General features: G+C 35.2%; 1 protein-coding gene across 1 annotated transcript in view; it reads right to left on the bottom strand.

The window, feature by feature from the left end:
* Positions 1-2,893: 2,893 nt before the first annotated feature.
* LOC136037405 (ragulator complex protein LAMTOR4 homolog) overlaps positions 2,894-12,377 on the bottom strand; it is a 13,657-nt gene continuing 4,173 nt past the window's right edge. Inside the window, exon 3 of the mRNA XM_065720157.1 lies at positions 2,894-3,031. Coding sequence (XP_065576229.1) covers positions 2,952-3,031 — 80 coding nt within the window. The 3' untranslated portion in view covers positions 2,894-2,951. The remainder of the gene's footprint in view (positions 3,032-12,377) is intronic.

Here is a 12,377-nt window from a genome sequence, read left to right as displayed (position 1 = left end):
CGTTTACACTTAACCAATTTCAAGAATCAGATTCCATTTTTACTGTTCTTGGTTCTTTAAATCCCTAAAAGGCGACTTGAAAATACGAAAATTTGAATAAAATAAAATATGAGCCCACAAATACAGCCCAAATTTACCGGAAATTTTGGATTATACCAAGAAATGCCCACATGTACGACATTATACTAAGACCTCTAAATCTTGTCAAGACGGTACTGCACTGGCACTGGTTGTACTGCACTGGCAGAGCTGAGTCTGCAAAATTCACTCTTCTTCCTACAAAATTTTCCTATCTGAAAAACATGTGTTTTTACATTACTTGTAATTAATCAATTGATTTTACAAGTAATTACAAATCATTAGGTTATATAGTTTACGAGTACTTAAACTGGAAGCATTTGTTTTACTTTAGCATATTTTTGCCGCGGTCAAAGAAACAATCTTTCGTACGTAATCCATAACAAACTGAATATTCACACCTGTTGTGAAGATTTGACTCGTCCCAGAACTTAGCGTTAATGATCACTGCTAAAACATTCTGTCGTAAATTGTTTACTACTAGAAAATTTTGGTTGTTTTGGTTTTCATTGGGCCATATATGCCATGTGGAAAGATGAAGAGGATAACCCTTTTAAAAGATGTTAGGAAAACATAACATACTGCTTTTGGAACAGAAAAATTTAGTCTCTGCCAAGGTCTAAGAAAGGACGGTAAATTTTGCTATACGCAAACGACCAATCGACGCCGTCATCTCAATTCCTAATGGTATGTCTGTAAAATTCTCTAGGCTATCTAGAAAATTTCCCCACCTAAAATAAAGGTAGGTTAATTTCGGGCTGGTATTTCAAATACATATCTTAAGAAAATAGGTCTTTTTGCCTTTAAATTACATGCAATTCACAAACTGGTTGCTCCGGTAATTGAAATTGCCGTATAGTTTTACCAGTGCTAAAACTAGAAGTTTTCACTTACCTTTACCGTAGATCCATCCACATGTGCCTCCAGAAGTACCCAGACCATCAAGAAAGAGCCGTCACTCTTGTCGATGGTTTGCTGCTGCAAGAATGCCGCCGCCCAGAGGTTTGATTGACATGTGGAGGTTACACAGATATGTCTGGCACGTTTGTCACAGGGTGTTTCTTAGCCCGCTACATTGGGTAGTCCGAGACTGTCCATGCAAAGTACATGGGCAAGGTATCTCCTTCGAACTCTTACAGCATCAGTCACAAGAAGTTGGAATGTATTGTGGTGGATAGATCCATTAGTTATCTTCTGCTGTCACTGGATTTTGAGGATTTTTCTAAGACATGCATTTTCGAAAGTGAGCATTCTTCTATCTTGTGCCTGGTTTAAGTGCCAGGTTTTAGCTGCGTAAAGGATAACTAGTTTAACTATTGAAAAGTGGCTGTTTTAGCCATAGAGAGAAGCTCTTGGACTTAATAACCTCCCGTATTGAAGGCTTTATTAGCTTGGCCAATTCTTGCGAGTGATTCTTTTATGGTCAATCCTGTTTCTTCAACACGATTAATGCATTAAGACCCCCCCCCGTTGATAAATACCACGTTCCAGTATAATTCAAAACGCTTGCAACTACCACACCACGAAGTTGGGTCGGAGCAAGAGTGTACGCACACGGGTATAAATGAGCTGAAACTAAACGGGAGAACAAAACCAAATATTAAGACAAATATTTTGACTTCAATGACAACAGATATTGTCAACACAAAGTGAATCAAGTGATTCCACATAAAACAATTTCCGACTGGAAGATTTTTTTTTACCACAAGTTTTCAATGAAGGGGGGGAGTCAATCAAATCTTAGGGGATAATTTATAGTGGAGCGCAGTTCCAGGGTTGTCACCTGGATGATAATAGTGTATGCCATTACATTTCTTGCAGAAATGGATACATTTAAGCACTAATTTTTCAGTTTTCAGAGTAACTTAAGTGGTTAGTGATTTTAAACCTTTATGTTATGGTTTGTTTTTCTTACCTAGCAAATGAAATTTAATAGAAAGGATCTATTCAGCTTAACAGAAATGTTGACTTCAATGCTCTTGAAATACCCGAGAAAGGATTTAAAACAAGAAATTCAGTAGAAAGGTACTACTCAGTTGGACAAACCTTTCTGACTTTAATGATGTTAACCTAAATGAATACGGAATCAAGCACTTTCAACTTAATAACTACTACTAACAACTTACTGCAGCATCAAGCTGCTTGAGACCAACACAGCTTTACACACCCTTTTTTACCCTAATCTATTCAAAGCTTCACTCTTTACCCCTCCTCCTGAAGTTCTAATTTCCTTTAAATCCTTCCATATAATATTTCCTACCCATTTGAGGATGACCTGATTTTCGTTTGGCCCCAGATGAATGGCCGAAACGTACAATCTTCAACAACCACGTAAAAAGTAGCCTAGCTGTCTTAGCCTTTTTTTTCAGTAATACCCTAGAAAAGAAGAACAAAGTGGGATTGAACCAGACAATTCTTACAGCTTATTGTATGGAATACAGTCAGTCAAATGATTCCCTATGACTATACTTTGACACTTGACCCAACAAGGGGAAAAAAACTAAACAAGTCTTTCTTTACAAACTTAACAATCTTTTTGAAAAATCTATGAATTAGAACCATTCTTGACCACTATCACTACCGTGGCTTCAAAAATACTATAAAAAAAACACACACACAAAAATCCGACTGAAAACAAAACAAGAGTAAAGGAATCGATATTGCCGAAAAAACGCAGTGTTTTTGGCTTTTAGGGTATATGGAATTATTTTTCGCTGATAATATTGATAATTATTGTTGTATTATCAAACTATTTGAAATTTGGTCCTAATATTCTTCTAATTTTCTTGAACTTTCACTTTGTATTTTGCGTATATATAATAGAGGGCTTATAATTGCAAATAAAAGTAAAAAAAAAGAACTAAAAAAAAACATTACTGATCACTCTGAATTCTTGCTATATGGATCTTCTTGTTTGAAGTGCAAGCGGTGTATCGATGGTCTCCGTAAGAAACTGAAATAGGCAGCGTAATTACTGAGTTTTATATGACAGCACTAAAGTAGAAATAGTACTACTAACTACTCACTGCAATACTAAACCGCCCGAGGTCCACACAGGTGTGCATGCTCCTCCATCTATTCACAACTTCCCACTTTACTCCCATAGAGTTATGATTTCGTTAAAATTCTTGATTGAACTCTTGCTGCAGTATTTGGGGACGATTAGCTATTTGTTTGGCCCCAGATAGATGGCTAAAAAGTACAATCTTTCATATATAAAATGTGGCCAAGCCATCTTAACCTTTCTTACATTATAGCCCTAGAACGTGGGATCCAACCACATTTTCATACACAGTTGGAGAATTGGTGGCAACTGTGCTGGGCCAACACAGTTGCGCACACTACTACAAATGTCATCTACAACTGTCTACAATTGTCATCACTACTACAACTAACAACTCAATGCAGCACCAAGTCACCTGAGGCCAACACAGTTGCGCACACTACTACAACTGTCATCTACGACTGTCTACAATTGTCATCACTACTACAACTAACAACTCAATGCAGCACCAAGTCACCTGAGGCCAACACAGTTGCGCCAGGGTTGCCAAAACTTTTTGGGACTAAAGTGTCAAATTCAGCAAAAAAGGGACACTTTTAGTGTCCTAGAAAATTAGCCAATATACTTTAAAAGTTGACAAAAAAAGGCTTCAAATGGTTTTCTCGCAACTCCAAGGCCAGATTTACGTTCTTCTTTTTCAAGTAAAAGCAAAGCGGTTCTTCAAATATGTAAAATCCCATGTAGAACCTCAAATCACCTAATATTTGAAGAAGAAAAAGAATTCAGTACAATTTCACGGGTTCTCTCAAACCTTCGGTTGTACTAGTTATTCTTCTTCCGAAAACTCAGCAAAGCCCTGTTTTTATTATGGTGTTTTCCGGCACCAGAGCCGGCTTTGCCGCTTTTTGGACAACAGTTTTCAGTTCACAACTTATTATATAATATTAAAACACAACAAAAACAATAATAATGCACTAAACCAAACAGAAACAAGAAAGAAAACCGAGAAAATGCATTAGCATTGAGAAAAACAAACGCTAATAAAGGCAAAAAAAAATAAGAAACAGAGAAAATAGAGGAAACAGACACAACCTGATGAACATTAAAACCAAGAAAAAAATATAAACAAGTTCAGACAAAAAGAGTTCCTTTTATTGTGGGTTGGTTTATCATAAAAATGATTTATCATATCTATATATATAAAAATAAGTTGTCAGTGTGTGTGTCGAGTGACGTCATGTTTGTATGTCGACTGACGTCATGTTTGTTGATTGACGAAATTACACACCGGGACATCGGGACACAAATGACGACCGGGACACCGGGAATATAAATAACGACCGGGACAGTCAAAACGAAAGCGACCGGGATACAAGGAATGTTCGATTAGCAATCACCATCAACAAAGCACCGGGACACAAATGACGACCGGGACATAGGGAATATAAATGACGACCAGGAAACTCAAAGAGAAATTACAGACCGGGACACCAGAACACAAATGACGACCGGGACAAAAATGACGACCGGGACACCGCGACACAGGGAATATAAATGACGACCGCGACACTCAAAGAGAAATTACAGACTGTGACACTGGGACACAAATGTCGACCGGAACACAGGGAAACAACAACAACGGGGATGCCGGAGGCACAGGGGGATATATAAATGACGACAGGGACACAGGGAATGTTCCATTAGCAATCACCATCAACAAAGCTCAAGGGCAATCATTAGAATGACGACCAGGACACTCAAAGAGAAATTACAGACCGGGACACAGGAACACAAATGACGACCGGGACAAAAATGACGACCGGGACACCGCGACACAGGGAATATAAATGACGACCGCGATACTCAAAGAGAAATTACAGACTGGGACACCGGGACACAAATGACGACCGGGACACAGTGAAACAACAACAACGGGGACGCCAGGGGGCACAGGGGGATATATAAATGACGACAGGGACACAGGGAATGTTCGATTAGCAATCACCATTAACAAAGCTCAAGGGCAATCATTAGAATAATAAGGTATAGATCTGAATACAGATTGTTTTTCCCATGGACAATTATATGTTGCATGTTCAAGAGTCCGTAAACCTGACAATCTATTTATATGCACAGACAATGGGACAGCCAAGAATGTTGTACATTCCCAAGTTTCACGTAGTTAAATATATATATATATATATATATATATATATATATATATATATATATATATATATATATATATATGTGTGTGTGTATATATATATATATATATATATATATATATATATATATATATATATATATATATATATATATATATATATATATATATATATATATATATATATATATATATATACTAGCTGTTGGGGTGGCGCTTCGCGCCACCCCGCGCGCGTAAGTCGTTACGCGCCATTGTAGTTGTGTCCCTATGTCCCACCTGTGAATATAGATAGATATATATATATATATATATATATATATATATATATATATATATATATATATATATATATATATATATATATATATATATATGTTTTTAACTACGTAAAACTTGCGAATATACAACATTCTTTGCTGTCCCATTGTCTGTGCATATAAATAGATTGTCAGGTTTACCGACTCTTGAACATGCAACATATAATGGTCCATGGGAAAACAATCCGTATTCAGATCTATACCTCATGATTCTAATGATTGCCCTTGAGCTTTGTTGATGGTGATTGCTAATCGACCATTCCCTGAGTCGCCATCGTCATTTATATATCCCCCTGTGCACCCCGGCGTCCCCTTTGTAGTTATGTCCCTGTGTCCCGGTCGTCATTTATATTCCCTGTGTCCCGGTCGTCATTTGTGTCCCGGTGTTCCAGTCTGTGATTTCTCTTTGAGTGTCCCGGGCGCCATTTATATTCCTTGTGTCCCGGTGTCCCGGTCGTCATTTATATCCCCCTGTGCCCCCCGGCGTCCCCATTGTAGTTGTGTCCCTGTGTCCCGGTCGTCATTTATATTCCCTGTGTCCCGGTCGTCATTTGTATCCCGATGTCCCGGTCTGTATATACATTCGTTTTTTAGTTTTGTTTTTCTCCTTTATTTTTTTCCTTTTTTCTTTTTTTTCTTTTTTAGTTTATTTAGATTTTTAGATTTTTTAGTTTTTTTATTAGTTTTTAGTTTTTTTGTAGTTTTTACCATTTTTTTAGTTTTTTTAGTTTTTTTTTTTACTTATGTCCTGGTCGTCATTTATACTCCCTGTGTCCCGATCGTCATTTGTGTCTCGGTGCTTTGTTGATTGCTAATTTATATTATATTTATATTTATATTTTTTATATTTATTAATATTTTTTTAGTTTTCTTTTTCTCTTATTTTTCAGTTTTTTCCTTTTTTTTAGTTTTTTCTTTTTTAGTTTTTAGTTTTTTTTTGTTTTTTACCTTTTTTTAGTTTTTTTAGTTTTTTAGCTTTTTTAGTTTTTTTATTAGTTTTTAGTTTTTGCCTTTTTTTAGTTTTTTCAGTTTTTTTTAGTTTTTAGTTTTTTACCTTTTTTTAGTTTTTTTTTAGTTTTTTAGCTTTTTTAGTTTTTTTTCTTTTTAGTTTTTTTTGTAGTTTTTACCTTTTTTAGTTTTTTTTCTTCTTTTGTATTAGTGTGAAATAATTCAGACGTCATATGCGGACAAACACGACGTCACTCGACAGACAGACAGACAGACATAACCCACAAACAACTTATTTTTATATATATTTATTCATATTTTTTTAGTTTTCTTTTTCTCTTTTATTTTTCAGTTTTTTCCTTTTTTTTAGTTTTTTTCTTTTTTAGTTTTTAGTTTTTTTTAGTTTTTTACCTTTTTTTTAGTTTTTTTTAGTTTTTTTAGTTTTTTAGCTTTTTTAGTTTTTTTTATTAGTTTTTATTTTTTTGTAGTTTTTGCCTTTTTTTATTTTTTTCAGTTTTTTTTTAGTTATTAGATTTTTGCCTTTTTTTAGTTTTTTTTAGTTTTTTAGCTTTTTTAGTTTTTTTTTCTTTTTAGTTTTTTTTGTAGTTTTTACCTTTTTTAGTTTTTTTCTTCTTTTGTATTAGTGTGAAATAATTCAGACGTCATATGCGAACAAACATGACGTCACCTGATCCATCCACAGATCCACACACAGACAACTTATTTTTATATATATAGATATATATATATATATATATATATATATATATATATATATATATATATATATATATATATATATATATATATATATATATATATATATATATATATATATATTCACAGGTGGGACAGAGAGACACAACTACAATGGCGCGTAACGACTTGCGCGCGCGGGGGGACTTGGGGGGCGCGCAGCGCCCCCACCAACTAGATGTTGGGGTAGCGCGAAGCGCTACCTCAACAGCTAGTTTATTATAATAATTTTTTGTTTTCTTGTCACCATTTTCTTTCTTGTTTCTTAATGTACCCCATATTAGAAAGCAATGAATTTAATTTATCATAAAGCACAACATCAAGTTATTTATCTGGGGTGGTTTTGAAACAGGGCTGACTTTGGACAGTGTCCAGAATTCGCCAAATCTGCAGTCCAATTTTTCCCCTCCCATGCTGAAGTTCAGAAAACGGTACCAGGCACTGAAACCAGTAGTGCAAGATTAATGAATTTGTTGCAAGTACATCAGGTGTATCAGACTTTTTCAAGTCATAGACATAATTAAACAACCCCTTTCCCATCTATAAAGTGACATAAACAGTTCAATTTTGGGTAATCATCAGCATAAGTATATATGTCATAAATATAATTAAACAGCCATTTTCCCATCTCTAAAGTCACATAACCTGAGGGCAGTTAAATTTGCCCCCTCCCCTAATACCCTCTATAAAGACTCATCATTAATGGGAGTTAACAAGGGCCTATGAGCAAGCATTGGTATAATTACATATGTCATAAACACAATTAAACAGCCCCTTTCCCATCTCTAAAGTGACATAACCTGAAGGCAGTTAAATTCCCTCCCCCAGTTCCCTCTATAAGAACTTATCATTACTGGGAGTTAAGAAGGGCCTGTGAGAAACCATCAGCATAATTACATATGTCATAAACATAATTAAAAAGCCCCTTTCCCATCTCTAAAGTGACATAACCTGAAGGCAGTTAAATTTTGGGCAAGCAACAAAACTTTTATAGAATTGGACTATTTGCTAAAGTAAGGTCAACATAAGTGTCACCTATGACTGTTAAACCAGCTTTAGTGACGAAAAGCCAGACATTAGGTTCAACATTGAATTTGCCACCCCCCCCCCCCAATTCCCTCTATAAAAACTTGTCATTACTGGGAGTTAACAAGAGGCCGCGAGTTTGACTACAACCAAAGGTTGGCCTCATTGGAGGCAACAGTTACTATGAGTTTGACTACAACCAAAGGTTGGCCTTATTGGAAGCAACAGTTACTATGAGTTTGACTATAACAAAAGGTTGGCCTCATTGGAAGCAACAGTTACTATGAGTTTGACTACAACCAAAGGTTGGCCTCATTGGAGGCAACAGTTACTATGAGTTTGACTACAACCAAAGGTTGGCCTCATTGGAAGCAACAGTTACTATGAGTTTGACTACAACAAAAGGTTGGCGTCATTGGAAGCAACAGTTACTATGAGTTTGACTACAACCAAAGGTTGGCCTCATTGGAGGCAACAGTTACTATGAGTTTGACTACAACAAAAGGTTGGCCTCATTGGAAGCAACAGTTACTATGAGTTTGACTACAACAAAAGGTTGGCGTCATTGGAAGCAACAGTTACTATGAGTTTGACTACAACCAAAGGTTGGCCTTATTGGAAGCAACAGTTACTATGAGTTTGACTACAACAAAAGGTTGGCCTCATTGGAAGCAACAGTTACTATGAGTTTGACTACAACCAAAGGTTGGCCTCATTGGAAGCAACAGTTACTATGAGTTTGACTACAACAAAAGGTTGGCGTCATTGGAAGCAACAGTTACTATGAGTTTGACTACAACCAAAGGTTGGCCTTATTGGAAGCAACAGTTACTATGAGTTTGACTACAACAAAAGGTTGGCCTCATTGGAAGCAACAGTTACTATGAGTTTGACTACAACCAAAGGTTGGCCTCATTGGAGGCAACAGTTACTATGAGTTTGACTACAACCAAAGGTTGGCCTCATTGGAAGCAACAGTTACTATGAGTTTGACTACAACAAAAGGTTGGCGTCATTGGAAGCAACAGTTACTATGAGTTTGACTACAACAAAAGGTTGGCCTCATTGGAAGCAACAGTTACAAGAATAATGGAAACTATAGTGATGACAGTGACCAGCTATGATTTGCTGATGAAAAGACAGTGCTTCAGAAGATGGAGAAAGATTTGTTAGATGTTTTCCAAGGGAATTGTCTATGGATAGTTCTGGGTCCCATTGGACCCAGAACTATACATCAAACAACAATCTGTAAAAACTTGTTATTCTACCTTTCTTTCTTGAGCTATAATGGGGAAAAGGTTGACAGAGAGCCAATCATTATCTTTAGATATTCCCCAAGGGCTAAACAAAGATTAAGTTGGACTTAAAGGAAACTAATAAGGAAGAACTCGAAGGAAACTAAAACTTCTTTGGAGGATGTGAAGGGTGAAGTTTTTAAGACTTGGGTGGAATAAGAACCTTCACACAAGTGTTGGCCTCAAGCAGTTTGGTGCTGCAGTGAGTTGTTAGTAGTAATAGTAGCAAAGGTCAAGGCTATCAACACTAGTAATTTAATTCAAACTACTACTTATTAGGTAAAGCCATGAGTGTGTCATGAACATTTATACCACCAGCATTTAGAAAATCAAAGTTTATTCAATTTCATTGAAACATTTTTTTTTTCAATGTAATCTTTATAACAGGAATACTTCAAGCACAAAGTGCCAAAAATCCAAAACTCATCCATCTGATTTGTTTTCTAGCCCTAAAAATGAATGATTTTGATGCAAAAATTTAACCTTTAATAATACATAATTCCTTAAGGTTTTAATTCACATCAAGAGAGAAAGCAATTTCTTCAAAATTAAATAAAGTAATAACGTGGAAGTATTCTTTGCAATAATTGTTTGGTAATATCACAACAATTATTATCATAATTATTATATTTTACAAATTAGCAACAACAAACTGCTTTTAAAAGTTTAAAATTTAACTTTAGGTCTACGGACTATATATACTGGATACTTACTTCAGCTTTTCATTCAGATAAAGAGACAAACCAATGTGTTTGAAGTCAAGTATAATAATAATTATTTGATAGTATGGTAATAATTATTCTGCCAATTATTATTTTTCATAATCAATAGCAATAAACTGCTGGTAAGCATAAGAAAGTTACTGCATATACTGGATACTATCTTTAGATTTCCACACCAAGAGACAAAGCAATCTCTATAAAATTCTGTATTGTAACAATCATTGTAGTAATTATTTAGAAACAAGCTTTGCCTGGGTGGCAAAATAAGTTGAAATTGTAATATCTAGGCTATTGATGGTGCAGCAAGGTCTATATCCCCCATCCCCTTATAAAAAAAATCTAAATCCAGCTCTGAGTAATATGGCAGTTATCATTTTTATAATTATTGCATTTAGTAATAAATTGGCAATATACTACTTCTATCATTGTAACATTAACCTTTATATACTGGATAGGGTAAAGGTACCAATGATTTGACAGTTTTTTTTGTTTTTTTTTAAACCACTTTTTCTACATCAGAAGTCCCAATTTAAAGACTCTTGGTTTGAAAGGGTCTCAGCATGTAAGAAAAACATCTAGGAATCTAACTGTTTGATGAGAAGTTTTAAGTTTTATTTAAAAAGGGTGCTAAACTCTGGTTTTCCAAAATTAGAGCATTTTGGACACAAAAAAAAGTTTCCTGTTTCCACAACAAAAACTTACAAATCTGTAAATAATAAGGAGTGTGATATTGTGACCTAGATCACATAAATCGTCTTTTTTCCAACTGTTGTATATATGCCACAGGAATAGCATCTTCAAACGCTATCTGGAATGGCCCATTTCCTATCAGTTTTAATGGTCCAGCAAAGATTTATTAATTGTTGACATTGTAAATGTCATCAAGATTTGACCATTTCAAAGTGTGATCTGTGATTCTAATCAACTTGAAAAATTTTAGTTTGGACTGTCCTTTGTAAGGAAAGTCCAGAATTCTACTGACAGAATATGACACCTCACTTTTTTTGTTGCTAAAGAAAACAGCATAGTATTTATCAAGCTGCAGTTCAACTTCCAACCAAAAGGTGGTGGAATTTTGGAGTTGGATCCAGAAATGATTGTGACTTGCCATTATTCACTGTTGTCTCATTATGAACTTTGTTTCTTCTTTTGGCGTCTGCATGGTGATGGTCAAGATTAGAAAGATGTTGATAGAAGTTCCTCCTTACCCTTCCACAAGAAGCTACCTTCAGAGCCACAGTGTCCTTGTCTTGTCTCATGCTAAGCTGAAAGAAGCTAACAGAGAAACCAGTTTGTTCTTGAGTTACACACAGTGTAAACTTGAGAGTGGCATATAATACACAAGTACCAAAATTCTTTCCCCAAATAGAAAACAAAACTAAACTCAAATTAAACTTTCAAATTTGGAAAGCCTTATTTTCCACAGAAGGGAGGGGGGTAACGCCTGACCTAGGACCATATTTCCTATTTAAAATTGTTAGAAATTGTGACACCAAGGAGTTTAAAATGTTCCACTAGCATTTTGGAAGGGATAGGGTCTAGGAAAACAGGAGAAACTTTAGGAACTTTGGAGTCAATTTCAAGAGATTTTTAACTTCATCTTAAAAATAGGTTAGGATTTTGAGAGGCCCACTTTTGATATTTCTATGAAATGGTTTTCCAAATTTGAAAATTGTATTTATTTCTTGTTTAGTTTCATTGATAAGTGCTAAGGAAAGAGAAAAATGACTTCCATCTGAACCTGTGCAATTTTTGCCAGTAGTGGGCACCTATAAATTTGACAGCTATAGTTTTTTCAGTGGACCCTGGTATTTCAACACCAATTATTTCTCATCTGTCTTACATGTTCAGTGAAGTTTTGGCAGAGTCACCTATATTTTGACAGGGCCTGTTGCTGTCTGTCAAAATTTCAGCAAGGTTACTACAAGATATTTGTAAATAGAAATAAATCCATTAATAGAAGCCATTATCTATGTTTGAATTTGGCTGAAGGAATACTTATAGTGTGCCTGGTATTCCACTACATTAAACAAATTTTTTTTTTTTTTTTAAACCTGCACC

This window comes from Artemia franciscana, chromosome 16, assembly GCF_032884065.1.
Source record: "Artemia franciscana chromosome 16, ASM3288406v1, whole genome shotgun sequence".
Lineage (NCBI taxonomy): Eukaryota > Metazoa > Arthropoda > Branchiopoda > Anostraca > Artemiidae > Artemia > Artemia franciscana.
The sequence above is the reverse complement of the archived record's forward strand: the minus strand, read 5'-3'. Positions and strand labels throughout refer to the sequence as shown.